Consider the following 25,514-nt stretch of genomic DNA (forward strand, 5'->3'; position numbering starts at 1 on the left):
CTCCTTAACTGCGGCGCAAATTCCGTCGCAGTGCTGGAGTTTTATTGAGTGGGTGGGGCTGTGTCAGCTAACGGACATGCGGAGCACTAGCCAGTACCCCGTAAAATCCCACCAAAAGCCTATCATCCACACGATGGTCCTTGGTAAATGGGGGTGGGGGAGTGGGGTAAATCATTCCCAGCCCCACCATCGTCATCTTTGGGTGATGGTAAGCTTTGATCAGAATCTAAGTCAAAAAGACAATAGAGTCTCTGAGGATGAGTGTGAGGTAGAACAGGGATAGGATTGGAACCAGGCTGTATGGAGTCTGGTTGTACTTTAGTGATTTCCTAGCGCGACATCTGTCGGGATCATGCTGAAGTTCATTCCGGATCACACATTGGAACCAGAACCAGATCCTCCTTCCCAGGATATGTCGGTACCAGCATGGACGAGTAAGGGACTGACACAGGTCGTGGAGCCGGGTGGAAATCTGTCCTGGACTCGGTATGGGTCCATCACAGGTCCAAGGGGGTCAGACGGAACGGAGGATGGATCCATCAGCAGTAACCCAACTGACTGCCTTTGTGGATCCATGGGGCCCAAAAGCGCATCAGAGGGAGCCAAGAGAGTGCCAGATATCTGCAACATGGCCTCCTGAAAGGCTTCAACCTGTTGCGATGTCGCCAATGGCCTTGGGAATTTGGGATGCACAGAGACCTACTGCGGAATCGGTTCAGCAACTAGAAAACCACAGGGAGATGGACTGGCATTGGGAAGTCCTTGCGACATCTCTTTAGACAGAGATGGTGAGATGAGGTTGAGTCCTGCTTCGCCTTATTGCTTTTATGTTTGGACTTGGATTTATTAGAGGATTTCAACCACAACGTTGACCTTTCGCGTAGGCCTGGGTGAAATTCTAATTACACCAGAGTAATTGGAGTAATTTTGCATTTCTCTTTTGGCATGAAATCACTACAAATGGTATGATTATGCCCGTTCAAGTAATTATGAGTACTTTGGGCACAGAAACACTACCACAGGAGCACAGGAACAGCGACTATAGTGAGTGTGAGTGGCTGCTGCTGTATGTGGTCTGTTGCATTTAGCACTATTGTCCTTGTACAGAATGCATCCTTAGGCCCATTTTGGAATGATGGTGTATTTTACGCTAAGAAAATAACGCTGTACGGTGTACACTCCTCGTGTAATTCCATGTAATCTTAGGTAATTTTTCTGCAATTTTGCATAATTACATTACAGCAAATTACAAGAGTTAGGCCCACCACTACTTTCAAAGGAGCAGCCTGGTGAGTGAGAGCGGATCCGCACCTTTGACATGGAGCGGGTGTGAGACGTACCTGTGCTTCATGACTACCTGTGCTCGGTGATCTATCATCCCTGATCGCCTTCAGATGCATGGAGGCGCTCTTGTCCGACAACTTAATGTGTTGCCCCGAGCCCAAACACCAGACACACCTTGTGCGGGTCCATGTTCGACGTCTGTTATCCACAGACTTGGTGTGCCTGGAAACCTGTAGTTTCAGGAGGGGACATCATTCCATAGCACACTGGATTTTTTGTTGTAGCCATTGCCGGACAGCTGACGAAAATGGGAGCAGAGTTCTGGACCTGTGTCCTAAGGCATAGGGCAAATGGAAGTGACGTTACTGCGAAGAGGTGGCATGTGCAGCTTTGTTCAGTTATTTACAGGGTGGTACGGATCAAGCGCGGAACTGCAGGGCACCGCCTCCCGGATCCTGTCTGGCCTTGGGGAATATTCTAATGGTGAGGAAATTGGGGTTAGGAGTATCCATCAGAAATTCAGATCTCGCTTGACAACTGGAATTCTTCTTGACCCACAGGCTTCACTTGAAGCAGTCTTGACAAGAGTGGACCAGCATTTACATTCTTGTTGAGCCTGGAGCTGTTCCAGCTTAAGTGCAAAGGAAAGCCAAGGAGAGGGGTCTGGTGCCTTCTGCGTGGGGTCTTTAGAGGAGCATCTTGATCCAGGACCTCTGGGCTCCTGTAAGACCAGACTACTTCTAGGGAGACAAAATCACTTTACGCTGGTCCAGCCCTGACTCCATTCATTCGAACCACGGATGTACATGTGAACAGGCATGGAATGGGTGAGAGGTGTGTCTGAAGAGCTTCATTTTAAATACATAATGATGAGGTCAGACCACTGGTAAGAGATCTGAAAACTCCAACCAGTTAGAGCAAAATAACATCGACTGTGTGTCCTGTTAGCTGGTGAGAGCCATTGACCATTGGAGATTCGCCAGACGAGGCCCAGAGCCCATAGAGTCACCAGCCATCGCTCATAGAGTCACTGGCCATCGCCCATAGAGTCACTGTCCATCGCCCATAGAGTCACTGTCCATTGCCCATAGAGTCACTGGCCATCGCCCATAGAGTCACTGGCCATCGCCCATAGAGTCACTGGCCATCGCCCATAGAGTCACTGGCCATCGCCTATAGAGTCACCGGCCATCGCCCATAGGGTCACCGGCCATCGCCCATAGAGTCACCGGCCATTGCCCATAGAGGCACCGGCCATCGCCCATAGGGTCACCGGCCATCGCCCATAGAGTCACCGGCCATCGCCCATAGAGTCACCGGTCATCGCACATGGAGTCACTGGCCATCACCCTTAGAGTCAATGGCCATTGCCCATAGAGTCACCGGCCATCACCCATAGAGTCACTGGCCATCGCCCATAGGGTCACCGGCCATCGCCCATAGAGTCACCGGCCATCGCCCATAGAGTCACCGGCCATCGCCCATAGAGTCACTGGCCATCGCCCATAGAGTCACCGGCCATCGACCATAGAGTCACCGGCCATCGCCCATAGAGTCACTGGCCATCTTATCTGTGGAGCCATCCATGGGCGTGCTAGAGCCAACCAGTAAGAAGACACCGACAGCTTGCAACACTGCCAAGCACGCCTCGTCAGCGACTTTAGAGATTTACATGCTGCCCTCGGGGCAATGTTATGTGAATTTGTAAATTGTACTATCACTCGCGAGAGTATCCTGGCGCAGAGCAGGTGTGAGCCCTGCCGAGGGTAGGTTGGTTCATTGAAACACCAAGTCTTCGGCTTCTTGCATAGTAGTTGCATCGGTACACCTCGTCCCACAACCTTCACCACCCAAATGATACATAGACAAACATGTTGGGAATAAGAAGTTGCAGGTTTATTTGTGATACAAATAACAGAGCGGGTTAACTGACAGGCGACCCCCCTATACCCCGCAACCCCTTGTTGCAGGGCGCCTGAAGTTGAGCCAATGAAGCGGACACCAATGGCCCTAGCCAGGTGTCGAACCTGGGAGGCACCAGCCTCCCACCGGTGGACCTATCGTCCACCTGCCCCACCCTCCAGACAAGGGAGAGTCAACTCACACCTTGCCCATCCAGGCGGGGCGTTATTAGAAAACCCCCGGTTGTTCAGGCTTACAACCGCCCTAAGGACTAACGGGGTGCCGTTGAACCAAGTCCCCAAGAAGGGCCCCTCGGCTTATATATGACTCAGCGCTGTGCATTTTGCACTGGGGCTTCAGGTCCTGTTCCTGCGCCTGTCCTGCATGGGGGGGTCGCCTTGTACCTTTTCCACAGCCCTGGGTGTGGCACCCGCTGCGCCCAGAGCCCCCACTACCTAGCCTTAGTCCTCCCTTATCTACATCCGGCTGTTTCTAGCGCCTCACCCAAGTCTAATAAGAAAATTGCCATGCCTACTTTGGACAAATGTACTACATCAGATTCCCAGCAGCCAATGGATTTGGCGTGCAGCAAGCCATGCCTGATGAAACCTACCCCTCTTTGTTCGCTGAATTTGCGCATAGCTGCGTTGACGCGCCTGCGAGTGACTTCTAATGCCTCCTGTGATATTGCTCCATGCCAGATAGGTCTAGGGGAAATTTCTGACCAGTATATATTGCACTGTTCTAATTCGCCGCTCAAGATGCTCAAATCCTTCCTCATATTGTTTCCAATAAACGCCTCTTGCCTAATGCCACCAGGTCGTTCCCCCCAAGGTGCACTACCAGGATGTTTGGCTTTTGCCTATGTTCCTTCAATAATCTACGCAGCGTCCCTATCAGTGCTGCCCAGTGCATCCCAGGGAAGCCGAATCATGATATGTTTGTGTTGTTAAAACCATGCTTCCATGTGTTGGCCTTCACCCATCTCGCCAGTCTCGTGACATAAGAGTGCCCCAACACCCATACCTCTGTCCCTGCAATAAAATGCAGTATGTTGAAAATTGTTGTTTATTGACACACTTAAAGCACTGCAACGTCAAACACACACCACTTGGCTGCTAATTATGAACCATATTGTCTTACTCTTGTTCTGGTTTACGGGTTATATACATTATTTACACGTCATTAGCCACCTGTCTGCTCACCGGGCGTATCACGCTCAATGGTCTAACATATCTCCTGTAGCAGTTGGATTCCCAACGACCCACTTTTTTAATTGCTTCGGCTGGGGGCCCACCCTAAAGGCCGAGGTAGCAGCTCCTATCCTGAAGGAATGTGAACTAAACTTGGCCCCGTTTGTAGTGTACCCTGCCAAGAATAAGCACCCTTGCATCACATGGTCCACCTGATACTTTGTTACCGGGGAACAGTCAGCGTGGATGAGCAATAGCCCTTCTGCATGGGGGCGGCGGGACAGGAACGTGGCCAACAGGGCCACCGGGCAGTACTTGTCGTTACCCAAGCGCTGTAGTGTGATGTTCCTACCCTTGCCTGATTGATCTGTCTTGGAGACTTGTAGAAAGATCTCGGCTGACTCCACTGCTGACCGTACGTCCCTTACCGAGATGGCCCTGGAGTTGACCTCATTTTTAGATCGAGCCACTAGCTCACCTATCCTAAATGCTCCGAAGAATGCAAGGCTAAACGTCACTGCAAAGAGGGCTGCCTCGTAGGCGGAATGTATAACTGTAGGCAAGGCGTCTATCATGTTCTTTAAAGTGTCATAATCTATGGGGGTCCTCTGATCTGCCACTTTGGGCATAACTCTCGCCCACCCTTTGAGTGCCGCCCTAGTTTGAAATAACGTCGTAGGGTCCTTCTGGCCTAACAGGCGAGCATGGTGCCCGATAGCAGACAAATGCCCCGCCATCCATGAGTGGCTCTTCCCCTCATCCTTCGCCCAAACCATGAATGCCTGCACTCTTTCCACTTGTCTCGAAGCCTCCCGCTCCCAAGGGCCCATGATTCCGCAGAATGTCTTTACACAAGTCTGGTATCTCCTCATCGTTCTAGGTGCCAATGACATCTCGCCTAAACCACGGAGCCCTGTCGACTCGGTTATTCCCGAGGACGGGGCCCGGGGGGAGGCCTGTTGATCCCTTACCTTCTGTGGAGCAGACATTGCGGGCCTCGCGTCCGGTGTTGTGGGGGAGTGAGGGAGGGGGCCTAAGGGGGCTAAAGGGGCCTGAGGCTGGCGAGGAGCAGCCTGCACAACCGAGCGATGGAGGGGGCAGCAACAAAGAGGGTGCCAGGAGGGAGGAGCTCCCCTATAACTGTCCGGGGAAAGGGGGTTTACCTATCCTTGCGTGACCCCGCCCCCCCTCCCTCCCCTAGGCTGGCCTCGGTTCCCTGCGCCCTACTACGGGGTTTGCCCTCCTATGGGGTCCCCTGCAGGGACCTCGGGCCTCCCTCAGACTTCAAGAAGAGAGCAGGAGGCTCTGTTGTGGAGGGGGGGGGGGTCGCTCCACGCTTTAGGAGTGATGTAACAGAACGCCCGTTCTCCTGATCTGCTTCTGTGTTTACGTGGGATGTAAACGAGTAGGAGTCCTGCAAAGCGGATGCATGTGGGTCGTTGATAGAAAGAGATGTGAGTGTTCAGGTAGGTGAGGCCTAAGCTGTGTAGTGCCTTGAATGTATTTGTGAGGAGCTTGAATTGAGAGCGTGTATGTGTAATGGGAGCCAGTGGAGTTTCCTGAGGTGTGGTTATAATCCAGCAAGAACAGCAGAGTAATCAACAATACCACACTGCAAAGAAACATTAATAGTTGTGTAAGTATGGAGTACCTCAATGACATTACATATGATGTTTGAAATATTTGCCACCCCACGACTAGTGAGGTCGCGCAATCACGGCGCAGGACGTTCTACCACAATGGCAGAGCAACACTTTATTTTTATTTTTAAACTTTTAGAAAGTGTGCTCAACCAGGAGGGGTCAGCGGGCTGTAGATCTGAACAACTGGGGAGGGCGAGCATCCATGTATACAGAACTGAAAATTATTCTTAATATCAACTACAACTAGGAATTAGAAAGCTGTAAAGTCCTGCAGGCAGTCAGTCAGAGCAAGCAGCAGAGTAGGGGTGAGACGAAGAGAGAAGAGACAGCTACAGACAGAAAGAGCGTGGGCAGCAGGGGTGCAACACCTGCCCCTGCATGGGCAACAGGGGCGTGACGCAAGCACCAGCAGCCCCTGAGGGGCAGCCCCTCCCACAACCCTTCAGGAGCCCCTTAGATCTTCAAAGGTCCACATTCAGCCCAAGGTCAATGAGTATGTGTCAGACATGGGAAACTCAGGGGCCCCTCTCCATATATGGCTGGGGGCCCCACCATTTTGCGTTATGTCACTGGTGGGCAGGAGAAAAATCTCTGGAGATCTGGGGATATAGGTACAAAGGTGAGGAGGAAAGCAAGCAATGAGATGAGAATAGAAGAACCACTCTGCTTTTTAAAATGCAGTCTGTTTGTGACCAATTCAGCAAACTAGAGTTTCTTTCCTTTTAACTTGTTTCCTATATCTTGGAGATGGAGTTTATTCAAAACTATTGCACAGACACCGTCATTGGTTCAGCTCCTCATGACACCGCCCCTCAGGATTATGAGCGTTATGAGTCTGCCCCTTATGGCTCCGCCCCTCAAGAGTCTGTACTTTATGGCTCCGCCCCTCATGACTCTGCTCCTCCTAGCTCCACCCCCTTCCTGGCGCTGCCAATCTCTGGGATTCCAAGAGTAAATGTTTTCCATTCCCAGCACTGAAGATCATGTTCTTATGAGACAGTTGACAGAGCACACAGAGGAGCACACACACATCCGGGTACAAGCGAGTGTTAAAGACAAATTCACCAATTTATTGAATAAACCACACCCAGCAGGTAAATCAGATGTATCACAGTAATTTACACAGAATGCTGATCAAAATCAAAACTAGCATTTTATCTCTGACATTAGGCGAGGAGAGGCAATCATCTCAACAGAATCAGTCGATAGACAGTTATTGCTCAAAAACAGGATTTGACAGCAGTGACATGGACACGATTGGTTTTAGACCTAGGTTAAGACAAGTCTTAACCATCACTCTAAGACAATGTCAAGGTGGGTCTTTGGCCTTGTTTTCACCAGCTCCCATCTTCACCCTCCTGGACACAGGTCTTTATAGATGTCTTGCAGATTGTCCAATGAGGTTAAAGCAAACACGGTTCCATCACCGACTAGGCCATTACTGACGGGATGTGTCCTCCAGGTGAACGCTGCTTGAAGCCATCACACTTGTCATCTCAGATGAAGACTAGGCATCTCGGAAAGGAATGTAGTTATGAAGTAGGTGGGTCACCAGCAGCCCCCAGCCCTCCTTGGTAGCTGCACTTCACGCTGCTCTCAACATATTTGGGTTTAGGCTCAATCACGGCTTGGACAAACAGCTAGCCTGATTTAGATCTCGGCTTATGGGCTACTTGTACAAACTGTGACGGATATCCCGTCTGTTGAAAAATAAATCCTATCACACCCTATGGGATTTATATTTCGGCGGACGGGATGGATATCTGTCACCGTTGTGATGGAGTAACCCGTCCACCGAGATCTAACTCAGACCTGGAGTCCTCAACAGCTGTTTTTAGAGCTTAAAGGTAGGTTAGGTTTCTAATTGTGCAGGTAACACAGTCATGGTCAAAGAATACAGAACTGCGAGTGTGCGGTGTCCATGGAGGGGTCAGAAAGGCACTTCAATGGGGGACCGGTACTAAGACTTCGATCAGAAAGCAGGGACGTGCTTGTGGGACTGAGCTGCGGCAGGAAGGCCAAGGGCTTAACCTTTAGAAAGCTGTCTTAGGAGAGGGTGACACAAGGAGAGAATTCAACACGAACAATAAATGTGATTGAAACACGCGATTAAACATACACTTATAAGAATATCAGGTGTCCAGCGATAGCTGACATTATCCGACCCATTAACTAAATGTATTATAACAAGAGGAGCCCAGGTCAGGTGATACCAATTAGAAAGGGCCTCATTTTAAAGTTCTGGTAACAGTAGGAGTGCTAGGATAAGTAATATCATTGTAGGGTGGGAAACAAGAGTAGTAAATTATTATTTGTCAGAAACAAATGGTCACACTTTAGGTCCCTTGGTCTCAGTTAAACATAAGACCAAAACTTAAGTTAACGAAGACAAAAGCCCAACTTTACTACTCGTAAATGCCCCTTGTGAATACCGAAAGTCGTAAAGTTAGACTTTTGTCTCAGTTTACCTTTGTGAATCGGGCCTTATGTGCATTGAAGATGTGCTCTTGACAAAATCCCTTCTAGGCCTTGTGCTGGGTATCGAGGGCGCCCTTGTAGACTCTTGGCGGACTGAAAGTGTGTTCTTGACAAAGTCCCGTGGTAGGCCTTGTGCAGACAGAAGATGTGTCCAAGACTGCAGGTTGGAAATAGAGGGCTCCTTGTAGACCATGTGCTACTAATTTTGAATATCTTCCACTGGCAGCAGAGGAGGTACAATGAGAGAAATTGCTTGGTTCCGCGCATGCTCTATTCGCGACACACGTGGATCTCAAGCATTAGGCCATTAAAATGTTGCATGAGTGAGTCCCAGAGCTTTGTGAAAGTGGCGGGTCATACAACTTCATCTAACTCATGAAACGGACTCCTGTAGGAAAAGAAAAGAAAAAAATGAGAAAAAGCCCTGTGTTGCTAGGCAGCAAGCATTACAAACAAGATGATGGACAATGCTACGGAAGCTGGGCTTCGACAGATTCTTTACTACACTTGTGGTGGCGGGTAAACTTTGAAAGTGGTGAAGATTAAACACCTGACTAAACCTGGGCGTAGTTTGCGTAGTAGCGCTACGAGTAGCTACGCGAACTGCGTAGTTCGGTAGGGAAATGCTGTTCGCACTGATTGCACAGTGCCGGATGCTTGTCCGCACTGTGCAATCATTGCAAACGGCATCTTGCACATGCCAAACGGTCGTTTTCTGCAGCTTGAGTAGATTTGGGGGTTAGTTGAAATAGAGTCCGTAGTACTGCTTGGCCAAGATTGGATTGTAGATTGTAGATGTGCTACTACATCCACAGAGTAATTTTTTGTGAAGGTGCGTTGTGTGGACCATGTTGCTGCTTTGCAAATGTCAGCAATGGGAATGATCCCTACAAATGCCATAGAGTCCCCTATTCTATGAGGTGAGTGAGCTTTAGGGGGGAACACTTAAAAACCTTTTAGCTTTAGCATATCACGTTTGAATAGATTTTACTGTCCCTCTTGAAATTCCACTTTTTGAAATAGCCTTTCTATACGTCGAAGCTCTTTTGACATCCAAAGTATGCAGAGCTCTTTCGGCAGCAGAATCAGGTTCCCTAGTCAAGGAAACCCTCACACAGCAAGGAAAGCTGGGCCTGCCTGTGCTTACTTCTTCTGGCCTGCAATGTTTCCCAGCCGCCTTCACAATCTGTGAGTCCACAGGCCGTCTGCCATGCTTTGATGACATCCCACAGCAGGAATCCAGGCTCTGTTGGGCTAGAGGCTTACCCAATGTGCACCCCCACTAAACATCAATGGTTTCTACTGCGCCAGCTTCCAAGGATATAAGGCTCACTGAAGCAGATTACTGCCCAGGCCCCCGCTTGCTGAGACCAGCCCCCACCCATCCCTGTAAAATCCATCAAGCCCCCGTAATTGCGGTCCTGAGCAAAGGTACCAATATTAAACTGGTCAAAAAAGACTTCAGGAAATCAACCCATGGGCACCCTCATTTCTTCTTCTATTTCGCTTGAAGTGGAGCCCTTTGTTCATTTTGCATGATTAGTTTTTGAGTAATTTGATGTTTAGAGTTTTTTTATATTCTTTGCAACCTGGCCTTCATTAATTGAGTCAGTGAACTCACAGGCACCAGGACACTCGCACAAGACAGACATAATATTGCATGCTTGTGAAATTGCAACATTACAATACGAACATTACAAATTTCACAAGCATACAATATTACTCTGCTCTACGATGGAACTCTGCAAAATATCTGGACTGGTGCAAGAGCCTAGAGGTAACACCCTAATGGCAGACTGACCGGGTGCTATGGTATAGCCAATAGTACAACGTATATGAAACTAAAATGTACACAGAATGAAGTACAAATGCCCAAGAATACCCAGGACGCCAGGAGGGTGGCTCCCCTTGCTTAGTTGTTCAATCTTTTTTAGGCCTCGGCTCTAGACGGTGCACATGTGCCCTCTCAAAAAGAGACCTGTTGTATGCACTTTTTGGGCTTCAGCCCGCCCACAGGCTTTCCATTTGCTGCCTCCTTCATCGCTCCGTTATTCATTCTCCCCATTTACCCATTGCATCCATGCATAATTCCTCTTTCTGTTTTTAGCCCTCCCCGAGAGTAGCGATCAATTACTGCTAAACATATGCAGGGGCCATATTAAGGCATTGTTTCAGGACAACTTTTTTATTATTACTTTAGGAGTGCATTTCACGAGCGCTACAGTTTTTACTTGCACCGTTCTTTGTTTCCTGCATTTGCACGCTGATTATTTATTTCTCTTTGCCTCTCGCAATCCCTATATATTGCTCTCTCACTCCTTGTTCTTTTATTGTCTGTTGTTGCATATTCTGTCTCCCGTGAATTATTATTATTTTTTGCACTTTTTTATAGCCCTAACTCAACCCTAAGGGATTGGAACACTTTACATGAGCACCAGTTACATTACACAAGGATACATTAATTTCTTCATAGCCCCAGGGAGATTAAGAAATTTGCCCAGAATCACAGGATATTGAGCCGATGGCGAAATCCGAACAGGGTTCCACAACTCCAAAGTCGACAACTCTGGCTGTTACACCACATCCTAGCTCCAGCAGTTGGGCAATGATCAGTACAGACCTAGGGACAGCACACCCCACTCTGTTTAAACCAACTATGCCATTATTGCACAACTTCATCGTAATACTTTGTATGCATTTTTCCTTTTTACTCACACCGGTCTTTGTTTCTTGCTCATGCCACCTTGTTATTTCTCTATTTCTCTTTGCCTATCGCAATCCCTCTGTGTTGCTCTCTCACTCTCTGTTCTTTCACTGTCTGTTGTTGCATCCCCTCTCTGTCTCCTGCTAGTTTTTTTTGCTGCACTTTTTTTATAACGCTAACTCAACCATGAAGGGATTGGAGCGCTTTACATGAGCACCAGTTACATTACACAAGGACACATTCTTTTCTTGGTAGCCCCTGGGAGATTAAGGGTCTGATTACAATCCTGATTAAAAAACAGTGAGCAACCTAAAATACCCTTGAGGGCTTGGGTAAGTAAGTAGAAAGGTATAGGTGCCTTCAAGGGAATTTGTTCAGAAAAATAAACTCAAAAATTATTCGACTAACTTTATAGGATAAATTAATGGTCCTTTCCAGAAATTAATTCTTACAACAATGATTATTGGTTGTTTTTGGACACAAACTATCACAATACATACAATAAACATGAAAAACAAACACAAAGGTGTATAGGAAAAATAGAGTTTATCAGGTAAAAAAGGATATCAATTTCATATACAGATATAAACAGTTGTAAAAAATTAGGTCTGCAGGTACAATAGTGATATGTTAATAGCTGACTCTGTAGAACCTAATATCACCTATCCAAAATCTCAGTATATTTAAAAAAGAGCAAGGATGAGGCGCTGGTCGACGTTTCGGTCTCCTAAACATAACTTTCTGAGACCATCTTCAGGACTGGTGTCAATTGTATACTGTATTAACCTTATATAATCTGAAACAAAAATGTTTACAGTTACCCGTCAGTCTATCATTTTTAGCATATTTTATCTATAACACCCTTGTGACAATACAAAACAACATTAGTGACAAAACAAACTACATAAAAAATATCTTTTAGTGAACTAACACATGACATATTATTGAAACTTCATTTCTGTAGATAGAGATATCTTATTTTTGATGAGGTATTTTCAAGTATCAACTCTTGGTGAGAAAAACACACAGTCGGTATTTACAGTACCTCAACCTTTGATATGAGCATATATGCATTCATTAGTTACATTGTTCAAAATGTCATCAGTAAACTTGTAACAAGCATGGTCTATTAACTACAGTTATGCTCTTAAATTAAGAAGAGCGTACATCTCATTAAAGAAAGCATAAATTAAAGAGAGCATATATCATTTTATACAAACAAGATCTTTATAGGCATGACTATTTTTACCTATTGACATGAAAGTAGTTTATTTTAATCTAGAGGAGCATTCGATACCAATTCAAATCATATAGTTTATGAAAAAGTTTATGCACGAATATCTAGTCAAGCCACTCAGTAGATCTCAAAAGAATGGTTTACGGATGTTTTAGAACCAGCGGGGCTTTTAAGGACGATAATACATCAAACCATGACTTCATATTATCTTACCTTAATGCCAGATGGCACAGATCATTGTGTGATAAGGTGTGCACCAGGTGTCACGTAGAGGTAGAATATCGGGCGTCTGCTCCTAAATATAAGTGCTACAGTTAACTGGTGCATATAAAAAGTGTTAGAACATGAAGAAGATACGGGGAACTAAATACCTAATTAAGGGAGGTCCGACGCAATAAATGTTGGGGTTGTCACGATGCAATTCCAGAAACTGCAAGCACGAAATCTGAAATATATAAACTAAATTTAGGCAAGTTCCTTAGGGCTGTTAATTCCTAGGGCGCAAAAGTGTGTATACGCCTAAAGTATGAAATACGGAAATGAGGCCATACCTATTAATCCGTGTAGGTAAAAAGCTGGGTTGAATCACGAAGTGATGGTATGAAAGTTCACGAAGTAAATGCGGGAGGGTCGAGATTTCAAAAGAACAAATATCCATTTTTAATTATCTTATGTCACAGAATTTGACGTTCCTCTCGTAATTAACAAATGAATGGGGAAAACGTGTTACCTTGATCTATAAAGGTCGGATGGAACAGAGGCAGTGCTCTCGAATTAGTTGAATTCTGGAACGAAAGAGAGGCAAAATAAGACTCCAGAAATTGAGTCTATGAGTCGCCAGTCACTCCCCTCACTACGAGTGGATTCTTACCTAGAATATCCGTGTGTATCAGTCTAGCAGGACCCGGGCATGTGGCCATAGACCAGGGGTCTCCAAACCGGTCCTGGAGGGCCGGATCCATGCCAGATTTTTAAAATTACTACATGTATCTCAATGGGGATATCCCAAAAATCTGGCATGGATCCGGCCCTCCAGGACCGGTTTGGAGACCCCTGCCATAGACGAAAGCAAAGTTCGCTTGTGATGACTCTATTTAAGGCTCCGTTTGGAGCGCGAAATAGGACTGCTCAACGGGCGCCATATTGGTGGAGTGCGAGTCCCAATGTGTATTAGAGGAACTAAAACACAGTGCCATTACTGAGCTGTGCTCAAAGTACATGTAGTATACAAAATGTATTGCCGACATGTGATATATTGAAATTAAACACCAAATATGACGTAGTATCGTCATGTAAGCATTTATTAAACCGGTAGGTAACTTAAGTAGTGAAAAAAGAAACAAACGTTTGGAAGAGGTGAACTGCGGTGTAGTTGATTATTAAAGGGGTGTGTCAGGGGTCACAAAAACTTACTGAATATGAAAACGAATGTATATGCTGTCATGGAATGAATAACAAAGAGAATCCTCTGTTAATAAAACATCCGCAATAATCTGGCAAACAAAAAATATTTATAGACACTGCTTTGACTAATATATAACTAGCAGGCCGATATTTTCATCTTAACCAACAATTTCGAGCAGAAATCAAGAGAACAATTCAGCATTAATATCACCGTATTCAACATGCAGTACAAACATCATCCATAATCGGAAAAATGGAATAATGGGCATAACCTTGATCACATTATATAATGAGCCTAGATATATGGGACCAGTTTTTTAGATCATTTTGGGGCCAAGAAATCTAAGATCATTAAACGAAGCAAACTGCTAGTTAGAGCAGGCATGCTAATGCGTGCCATTCAGTTGCGGAATTTAAACCACGTCTAACAGTATCAGTGAGACAGATCAGTTTGCCTTCCCTTAGTGAGAGAAATTTGTCAACGTTGTTTTGTCTTTTGTTGGGTTTAATCACTTCCAGAACCCACCATAACATATTCGTTTCCTTATGACCTGACTGGATATAATGTTCAACCAATGGTGCATTATCTTTCTTACACCTGATCCGCGACTGGTGCTGAAGGATCAGTTTTTTAATGGGCTGAATGGTTTTTCCTAAATAATGTAGCTGGCAAGGGCATTGGATGCAATAAACCACATTTGTGGTATTGCAATTAGAAAAGGTTTTGGCTGTAAAATTAACATTGTTTATTTTACATGTTTTCACCGTCTTAGTAGTGGCACAGGCTGCACAATTGTTACATTTGTGATGGCCAACAAGCGGGACTAGTTGCCTCATATTGTCAATGGTATTTGGTGGTGATATGTCTTCATAGGCATGTATTAACCTATCTTGTAAGTTAGTGCCTCTTTTAAATGCAAAAAGAGGTCTATGCGCAAATTCGGGAATAGATTTGAGTAGATTCCATTGTCTGCACACAATTCTCTTAATTGCATTTGAATGTGTGCCAAATGTAGACACACAAACAATGTTTGGTTTATTTTGTCGTTCATTAACAGTTAGGAGGGCGTCGCGGTTGTTATACCATGCCCTCTTCATTGACTTTCTTAGTAGTCTGGCAAGATAGCCACGGATTTGTAACTTATCCTTGAGTTTTTTGGCCTCACTGAAATAATCGTTTTTAAAGGTACAATTTCTTCGTAGACGAAGAAATTGACCAAAGGGCAATCCGTCTTTTAATGCCTGGGGATGATGACTTGTATAGCTTAAAAGGGTGTTCCTAGCTGTTTTCTTGGTGAACAGGGTGCTGTATAGCTGATTATTGGTGTCTATTTTAATAGTGATATCAAGGAATGGCATTTCTTTGGTGTTATGAACCATTGTAAACTGTAAATTGGTGTTTCTGGAACACTGCACTACACATTGGGACTCGCACTCCACCAATATGGCGCCCGTTGAGCAGTCTTATTTCATGTTCCAAACGGAGCCTTAAATAGAGTCATCACAAGCGAACTTTGCTTTCGTCTATTTCCACATGCCCGGGTCCTGCTAGACTGATACACACGGATATTCTAGGTAAGAATCCACTCGTAGTGAGGGGAGTGACTGACGACTCATAGACTCAATTTCTGGAGTCTTATTTTGCCTCTCTTTCGTTCCAGAATTCAACTAATTCGAGAGCACTGCCTCTGTTCCATCCGACCTTTATAGATCAAGGTAACAAGTTTTCCCCATTCATTTGTTAATTACGAGAGGAACGTCAAATTATGTGACATAAGATAATTAACAAGCATTTGCAATGCAATAGGTCTCGTATTAGGAAAGTTAGAGCTATTGGTATTGTAAATGACACATTTTTTAATTAAGTTTTTTTTTTAAATTGCGAAATTAATAGCTTTGTCATTTACAATGCCAATAGTTATAACTCTCGCAAATGTGACACCTATAGCATTTGTAATGCAATATGTGTTGTATTTACGTGACTTACATGTATTGATATTACAAATAACAATGTTTTTTAATTTTTTTAAATAATTAATACTTAAATAAAAGTTATTGTAATTTATAATGGCAATAGCTTAAACTTTTGTAAATAACATTTGTGAAGATTATGTTCAGTGTATTATTATGGTATGCTTTGTTTTGCTATGCTATGCTATGCTATGTTGTGTTGGTATGCTATGCTGTGTTTTGCTATGTTATTATGTTTTGTTATGTTTTGTTCAGCCATGCTGTTTTGTTTTGTTAAGCTATGCTGTTTTGTTGTGTTTTGTTATGCTATGTTTTGTTTTGTTATGCTATGTTTTGTTATGTTATGCTATGTTTTGTTATGTTATGCTATGTTTTGTTATGCTATGCTATGTTTTGCTATCCTATGCTTTGTTTTGTTATGCTATGCTATGTTTAGTTTTGCTATCCTATGCTTTGTTTTGTTATGCTATGTTTTGTTGTGTTTTGTTATGCTATGCTATGTTTTGTTGTGTTTTGCTAGGCTATGTTTTGTTAGGCTATGCTATGTTTTGCTCTGCTAAGCTTTGTTATGCTATGTTTTTTTATGCTATGTTATGCTTTGTTGTGTTTTATTATGCTATGCTTTGTTTTGCTATGCTATATTTTGTTATGCTATGCTATGTTTTGCTGTGTTTGGTATGCTATGCTGTGTTTTGCTATGCTATATGTTTTGTTATGTTTTGTTAAGCCATGCTATGTTTTGTTATGCTATGTGTTGTTGTATTTTGTTATGCTATGTTTTGTTATGTTATGCTATGTTTTGTTATGCTATGTTTTGTTATGCTATGCTATGCTATGCTTTGCTGTGTTTTGTTATGCTTTGTTGTGTTTTGTTATGCTATGCTATGTTTTGTTATGTATGCTATGGTTTGTTGTGTTTTACTATGTTTTGTTATGCTATGCTTTGTTATGCTATGTTTTGTTATGCTATGTTTTGTTATGCTATGTTTTGTTATGCTATGCTTTGTTGTGTTTTGCTATGTTTTGTTTTGCTATGCTATGCTTTGTTATACTATTCTATGTTTTGTTTTGCTATGCTTTGTTTTGTTATGCTATGTTTTGTTATGCTATGGTATGTTTTCCTATCCTATGCTTTGTTTTGTTATGCAATGCTATGTTTTGTTATGCTATGCTGGTGAGGGTGGGTGGGTGAGGGTGGGTGAGTGAGGGTGGGTGGGTGAGGGTGGGTGAGTGAGGGTGAGTGTGTTAGAGCGAGGGTGAGGGTGAGAGGTTTGTGATGTTGTGTATCCTATGCTTTTTTTGTTATGCCATGCTATGTTTTGTTATGCTATGCTGATGAGGGTGAGTGAGGGTGAGTGTGAGGGTGAGGGTGTGATGGTGTGTGAGGGTGAGAGGGTTGGGAGGGTGAGGGGGTGTGAGTGTGATATTCTCCCAAACCCTGATGTGCTGACTTCCTGATTAACACTCGACAATGAGTGGCGGAAAAGTGAATCAACCAATATGTGCACCATGTGCAGGAAACAAAATTGTAAAAGTGCCAATATAAGAACGGTCAACAACAGTCCTAGTGCTACAATATGGCAGTGAACCATATCAAATCAGTCAACTCAACATGGCCTTGTATGTAATAATGTGACCAAAACCCAGTGTCACAATAAACAAAACTAGCACGGGAGAAGAAGGGAAGATGTGGCAGCGGTGCAGGGGGGGATAAAAGGTAGTACAACTACTTGAATCACTTTGCATATGAATTGCTCTATCATAGGACCTCTCCAATAAATCCAGAGACATACCCTTAGCACCCCCTCCCCCTGAAACTCGAAATCGTGCAGGATTTGTGAGACCGACACGTAGCAAAGGGAGCGCATGCGGTTACAACTTAAGGTCAGGGTTCTCATACAGTCTCTGGTCTCTCCAGGAATGTTGCCCTTCAAGGAATGCCACTACTGCGATGGCTGGAGAGAACACCTGAACCTCCCCCCATTTTGCAACACTCTGAACATCCTCCATGTGCCCCTCTTGTTCATCTTTTTCTTAATCTGAGGGACCGGTTTCGTCAGTTGCGTCACGTGACATACATCCGGAAAAACATGAATTGTTGTAATGGCTGTATTTCTATTTAAGTTGAATATGTATTGTTAATGTTTTGTTAATGGTTGTGCAACTTGGAATGTTAATGATTGCGCAACTTGGATTGTATTCCTGTTGCAGAATGTTGTTCTTTAAATATATGAAGTCGTCTTCAGTCTGGTGTTCGATGGGTTTCTTCAGTTGTCTGTTGGACTCCAGACTGAAGAGGTACTTCTCCTGTGGGTGAATCGCCTATGGAATAAAACTACTTCATTCAATTACAATGAGACTCCTGGATCGATCTTCTACAATTGTGCTCCCTTTTCATGCCATTTGTCTTGGCGGCGCTCGTAGACCGCACTTTTCTGTGTCAAACGCTGACCAGGCCTGCAATACTGTGTCATGGGGGCCTCTGTTAACGATTATCGTTGCCCTATACGTCCCGCAGTAGAGGAGGGGTGACTGCAAAGATTTATTTATGGAGGAGGTCAAGGACATAGCCTTAATGTCCTCGTTCTCTGCAGTAGGCACTCACTCTTTTACCGGTATGATTTATTTTGACCACCTTGAAATTATGAAAGAACAAGAGCCCCCCCCCCCCCACCCCCCCCCCATTCCACTTCTTCAATGTGTTTTTCCACTTTCCCTGTACACCGGTGCCGGTGCTCGTTGTCTCCCGCTGCAGGCGGGATCACACTATAGCGCCTTGCGGTTAGATAGTTTGTCAGCGTGTGTTGTAGCGCTGCCCTTCCTTGCCTCTTGGGTTTAATCGCTTATCTTCCCGCTGTGCCCCCTCCGGCCTCCACCCCTTCTCCTAGAGCCGATAAACACATTAAAGCCATAGACTTGCCTCTAATCCACCCATAGAGGAGTGAGGGAGGGAGGGCATGAGTGTGCAGGCCCCGACTACCCGGCGTGGAGTTCCTTGTTGCCACGGAGACAGCAGCAGATATGTATGCAACGCGCCTCGCGCCCGCAGGCCGTCAGCGCCGGCCCTATTGACTTTGCCGCGGCGTGACGTCAGGATGGGATTGACCAATGAGCGCTCGATTCCGGTTGTCTTGCTAGCGGAGCCCTGGAAACAGGCGCGAGCTGGCGCGCGCACTCCGAACGCATCCTGGCGAGGGGCCGTCTGGGAAAGCAGGCACTTAATATTTTATGTGCCTCGACAGTAGGACTGCTACTTCTACACGTATGCTGGCCTCGGTGCAGGCCTTTGTGTGCAGAGGTGTTTTATGTAGCTCTATTATAGCACTGCTATGCCGCCTCGTAGCGCTCCGAGACATCAACGTGCTGAGATACTAAACAAGGAGCGGCTCACACTGGGGAGGGGGGCACCCGGCACCAGCAAGCGACCCCGCCCCCCCGGGATGGGAGACAGCCGAGGTGAGCTGCGGCAGCGCGCGGGGCACTGTGGGAGCTGGGGGGAGCTATGTGACCCCCCTCAGGGGAAGGGGGGAATGCCTGTATGTGTGCGTGTGTGTGTGCGATGGTGGAGGGGTGGGGGGGACATCTCCCCGTGCGTGTATGTGCGCTTGTGTATGTGTGTGGTGCTGTGTGCGCATGCGTGCAGGGGGAGGTGTGCCTGTGCTTCCCAGGAGACAGACACGGCGAGCGCGTGGCCTGCGCTGATCGCCTTTTGCGACATGCGCGCGGCCGGCACTGTCTCCTGGGAAGCAGAGTCAGCAACAAAAGAATTCTGGCGAGACACAGCGCTGACGCGCTGTGTTTTCGCTACGAGACCTAAAAATGGATATTTGTTCTTTTAGAATCTCGACCCTCACGCATTTACTTCGTGAACTTTCATACCATAACTTCGTGATTCAACCCAGCTTTTTACCTACACGGATTAATAGGTATGGCCTCATTTCCGTATTTCATACTTTAGGCGTATACACACTTTTGCGCCCTAGGAATTAACAGCCCTAAGGAACTTGCCTAAATTTAGTTTATATATTTCAGATTTCGTGCTTGCAGTTTCTGGAATTGCATCGTGACAACCCCAACATTTATTGCGTCGGACCTCCCTTAATTAGGTATTTAGTTCCCCGTATCTTCTTCATGATCTAACACTTTTTATATGCACCAGTTAACTGTGGCACTTATATTTAGGAGCAGACGCCCGATATTCTACCTCTACGTGACACCTGGTGCACACCTTATCACACAATGATCTGTGCCATCTGGCATTAAGGTAACTGATAATATGAAGTCATGGTTTGATGTATTATCGTCCTTAAAAGCCCCTCTGGTTCTAAAACATCCGTAAACCATTCTTTTGAGATCTACTGAGTGGCTTGACTAGATATTCGTGCATAAACTTTTTCATAAACTATATGATTTGAATTGGTATCGAATGCTCCTCTAGATTAAAATAAACTACTTTCATGTCAATAGGTAAAAATAGTCATGCCTATAAAGATCTTGTTTGTATAAAATGATATATGCTCTCTTTAATTTATGCTTTCTTTAATGAGATGTACGCTCTTCTTAATTTAAGAGCATAACTGTAGTTAATAGACCATGCTTGTTACAAGTTTACTGATGACATTTTGAACAATGTAACTAATGAATGCATATATGCTCATATCAAAGGTTGAGGTACTGTAAATACCGACTGTGTGTTTTTCTCACCAAGAGTTGATACTTGAAAATACCTCATCAAAAATAAGATATCTCTATCTACAGAAATTAAGTTTCAATAATATGTCATGTGTTAGTTCACTAAAAGATATTTTTTATGTAGTTTGTTTTGTCACTAATGTTGTTTTGTATTGTCACAAGGGTGTTATAGATAAAATATGCTAAAAATGATAGACTGACGGGTAACTGTAAACATTTTTGTTTCAGATTATTTAAGGTTAATACAGTATACAATTGACACCAGTCCTGAAGATGGTCTCAGAAAGTTATGTTTAGGAGACCGAAACGTCGACCAGCGCCTCATCCTTGCTCTTTTTAAATATACTGAGATTTTGGATAGGTGATATTAGGTTCTACAGAGTCAGCTATTAACATATCACTATTGTACCTGCAGACCTAATTTTTTACAACTGTTTATATCTGTATATGAAATTGATAACCTTTTTTACCTGATAAACTCTATTTTCCTATACACCTTTGTGTTTGTTTTTCATGTTTATTGTATGTATTGTGATAGTTTGTGTCCACACACAACCAATAATCATTGTTGTGAGAATTAATTTCTGGATAGGACCATTAATTTATCCTATAAAGTTAGTCGAATAACTTTTTTGTTTATTTTTCTAAACAAATTCCCTTGAAGGCACCTATAGCTTTCTTCTTCTGATTACAATCCTGGCAGACGGGTTACTTTGTCACAATGCTGACGTATATCCCATCCACCGAAATATTAATCTCATTACACCCTATAGGATTTATATTTCAGGTGATGGGATATCCATCACTGTTGTGACGGAGTACCCCGTCCGCCAAGATCGCGATCAGGCCCTAAGTGATTTGCCCAGAATCACAGGATGTTGAGCCGACGCTGAGATTCAAGCCTGGTTCCCCAGCTCTAAAGTTAGCAGCTCTGTGCATTACACCACATCCTTTCTTCAGCAGTTGGACAATGATCAGTACAGACCATGGGGCAGCTTGCCCTGCTCTGTTTAATAAACTATGCCAATAATGCTCAACCTTACTGCTTTGTATGCATTTTTCCACGGCTAGGAAAATCACTTGGGATTTACAATCGCCTGCTTGAACATTAACAATCAAGCATCAAGTTAGTAGGCAAGGCATCTAACTGATTCCTGTAGGTAGCTCCCAGAGCCCCCATCAACATGGCTGTCGAGGCTAGGCACAGTCTTTTCAGGTTACATGCACATAAGCCTCTCCTGCCGGTTTAATTGGATTGGATGCCTGAGGTTGTTGCACAGAAGCGGGTTTGCTTTACAGGGAAATGTAAAAAAAAGTTATCCACCGCACTGCTGTCATCCAGAGAGCAAGAGGTTGGAAGGAAGAAAGTACATCCCTGCATGCAGCCAAGCAGATATATCCCTTGGGGTTTGAGAATGCAAGTGCGACAGCTGTAACCGCTGCCAATATGTGGATGATGTGAATTTCATGGGTCGCCCAGATGCCTGCATTTTTAGGTCTCGACTCTACACAGCGTGCATGCGCTGTCTCACAAAGAGACCTGCTGTGTCTATTTTCTGGGCTTCAGCCCGCCCATTGGTGTGCCATTTGCTGCCCCTGCAGTTGAAGTTGTATGGACACGTGCTTCTTTCCTCCTCCCACTCGCCCCCACTGCTAGATGCTGTTCATTTGAGTGTCAGATCTCTCCTCTAGGATCTCTCCTTTATGATACATGATTGTTACCTTACTTTTTTTCCTTAGTACCAAATTTGTGCTGGTTAGAATCTTTGGTTGTCAATCACGTAGTTCTTTCACATGAATAGAAAATCCTTCCAGTTACAGATGGCGCAACGTTCAGTAATAGCTGTGCTCAGGCCCGGTTCTAGCGGGTGGGTCGGGTGGGCCAGGCCCACCCAAATATAAGCCTGGCCCACCCAAACAGTAGCCTTGGCCCTCAGTAGTGAGGGCTGAAGGCAGGCGCACAACGCGCAAGTCGTGTGTGTCAGCCCGGGCCGAGACAGCTTTCCCGGGCGCGCACACACAGACAGTTTTAGAGGTTATCGCAGCCCTGCACCCGAGTACTTCACAGGTCTTTGAAGACCATTAACATGTTAACCAGGCTTTGTTTACTTTTTTCACCCCTTCATCTCGGCATGGGGAAAGGTGAGAAATCCTTTCTTTGATACTGGTAACCTTTGGTAACCTTTGCCTACTGTCCTGCTGCGTTCTTTTTCTACGCAGCTCAGGCGAAAATAAATTTGTTTATTCTTAGTCACCTTTCCTAACCCCTGCAGTGGCTTATCACATCAGGCTGTGACACAAAGTTTGACTAATGGAGTAGGTAAGAGAATGTGTTGCTACATTTTTTTCTTTTTGGAATCTGCACAGGCCCAGCAGGACACATACTTCGTGTGTGCTTCATTTAAACTGTTTTTATCTTGATCATGGCCGGTGCAGGACAACAATAAGACATTACAAAATGCCCAGATAACGCTGGTGATTAATGAACATTCTGGAGAGCAATCAATTGTCTGTTAGTCGTTTTTAAATGCAGATGAACTGTATTGTATCTGGATAGCTCAGTGGGTTCCTGCGTTTGTCACAGAGACCCATGTGTTACTTGCAGTTCAGAAGTTACAATCGTATCATAGGACAGTGACCTATGAACTGTCATCTAAGAGCTGCCTACAAACATGAATGGTATAGTTAGTACTTCACATTTTTTGTTTTGTGATATAGTTTGAACTTCCCCAGTCTTTCGTTATTCTAATGTTGCTAAAATTAGTATGTTTGGGCAGATATACATTTTTATCAGTAAAGCTGACCCCCATGGAATACTCTTTAAATCCTAGGGTTTTGTTTCCCCAGAGCAAACCCTCTTAAAATATCCCGCCCACCAGTATGGATGACATGTGATTCATACACCTGGTAATCCTCATTGGTTTATGTGACATTCCCTATAGACCGATTTACATACTTGTATGATTCATTGTCTCTGTATAATGTGTGTGTGGTGTAAAGTACTGACACACACTACACTGATATGAGTAGCGCTATGCGACAAATGAAATGCATATGAGAGAGGGGCTACGTAAAGATGAGTGGCACAGTTGGAGGGTGGCAGTGAGGGAATCCGAGGAGGAGGTAGTGGGAGGAGCTATGGAGCGATGAGGGGCACTGTTGGAGGGTAGTGGGAGGGGCTATGGAGCGATAAGGGGCACTGTTGGAGGGTGGCAGTGATGGAATCCGAGGAGGAGGTAGTGATAAGGGCTATGGAGCGATGAGGGGCACTGATGGAGGGTGGTAGTGAGGGAATCCGAGGAGGAGGTAGTGATAAGGGCTATGGAGCGATGAGGGGCACTGTTGGAGGGTAGTGGGAGGGGCTATGGAGCGATAAGGGGCACTGTTGGAGGGTGGCAGTGAGGGAGTCCGAGGAGGAGGTCATGAAGGGGAGTTGCTACGGAGAGATGAGGGGCACTTGTGGAGGGTGGCAGTGAGGGAATCCGAGGAAGAGGTCATGGGGTGGAGGGGGAGAGATGAGGGGCACTGGTGGAGGGTGGTAGTGAGGGAGTCAGACGATGAGGTCATGAGTGGGAGGGGCTACAGAGGGGCTACAGAGAGATAAGGGGTACTGGTCTCCAAGGGGCGGTCATGAGGGGGAGGGGCTATGGGGCTATGAGGGGCACTTGTGGCGTGAGGCAGTGAGGAAAACTGAGGAGGAGGTCAATAGGGGGTCATGGAGGGATGAGGGGCACTTTCGGAAGGTGGTAGTAAAGGTATTTAAGGAGAAAGAGGTTATTGGTGTGGCGCCAAATAAGACTTTCGCATCAGCGATAAAGGCGGGCCTGTCATGGCCTTTCTGTTTTTGTTTATTTATTCAGCAGTCAGTTCATAAGGGCTACTGTGGAACACACTTTAGAATGCGTGCTAATTATAGTTACTGCTATTTTCAATGTTTTAAGTTTGATGGTGATTTTCCTAATGTTTTTACCGGGCAAAATGAAATGGAGCCCGATGGTGCCTGATATGGGGCTGGGACCCAAGGTCATCTGTGAGATAAGGTGCACTGGAGAGGAGTAGTGGATAATCAAGCCTGACAGCGAGTGCTTTGCAGAGTCTGTGGTCAGGTGGGGGGAGTAATGAAGAGGGATTCTCCCTGAAGGCTTGCACAGAGGAAGCTCGAGATGTGTCAGTTGCCTGATACCCCCACCTCAGAAACTTCCTCTTCCCAGCAAAGGGACATTACAAGGAAAAAGCACTTTTTGAGAGTAATAACATTTAGAAAGAGATTTGGAAAAGAGTGCATTTTACTGGGCCTTGTAAGACTAAGAAGAGATAAAGGAGGGCCCTGAAGCAGGCCTGCCAAGAAATATATGCAACAAATCGAGCCCGCAGTGGCCCACCCAAATGCACCCTTGGCCCACCCAAATAAAAATTCCTGGAGCCGGGCCTGGCTGTGCTCACTTTTGTCAACTTCCTGCCACTTCAAAGCTTGCTTCGCAAACCCTACAGGCTACTTTACAATACAATCTAAAAGGCATTAACATCGACAATTCCGATAGCTCGGGCTTTGCTGAGACCTATTGGTTTTGCCATCTGATCGCACCTATAATATACAAATAATTTAATAATTTAAGGAGATGTGCCCTCGTACAATGAGAAGGAACTAAGATCAGGACACAGATGAAGCAACGTCACAATTCTCTAGAAGTGGAAGCATGCCCAGTGGACCCACGGAGTACACACAGAGTGTACATCTATCGGACCCAGGAATGAGGCGCACCCTGGCACCACAGGTCTGGTTGTCGCAATTAACACCACCTGTAGGCTTTACTCATATCACCAGGGTGCACACTCGTGGAAAGGAGTGAACATCTACAGTACAGGTAGTCCTAGACAGCTGTACCCCGGGAGCACCACGCAAAGGGTGACTTAGTCACATGAGATGATCATGTGGACAGTAGCGATGGTTCTCCTCCCCAGAAACACTATGCGGGGGGCTGCGGGCCGTTCTTAGAGGCACCCCT

The 25,514-nt window shown here is 45.2% G+C and overlaps 2 protein-coding genes across 5 annotated transcripts in view; one reads left to right on the plus strand and one right to left on the minus strand.

The window, feature by feature from the left end:
- LOC147709977 (H-2 class II histocompatibility antigen, A-U alpha chain-like) overlaps window positions 1-25,514 on the plus strand; it is a 1,213,889-nt gene that overhangs the window by 68,433 nt on the left and 1,119,942 nt on the right. The gene's annotated exons all lie outside the window — the stretch shown is intronic.
- Window positions 7,072-25,514, minus strand: part of LOC147709978 (H-2 class II histocompatibility antigen, E-S beta chain-like) — a 352,816-nt gene continuing 334,373 nt past the window's right edge. The window contains exon 6 of the mRNA XM_086920661.1: window positions 7,072-8,888. Coding sequence (XP_086776787.1) covers window positions 8,869-8,888 — 20 coding nt within the window. The 3' untranslated portion in view covers window positions 7,072-8,868. The remainder of the gene's footprint in view (window positions 8,889-25,514) is intronic.

This window comes from Lissotriton vulgaris, chromosome 5 (assembly GCF_964263255.1).
Source record: "Lissotriton vulgaris chromosome 5, aLisVul1.2, whole genome shotgun sequence".
In the NCBI taxonomy this organism is placed as follows: domain Eukaryota; kingdom Metazoa; phylum Chordata; class Amphibia; order Caudata; family Salamandridae; genus Lissotriton; species Lissotriton vulgaris.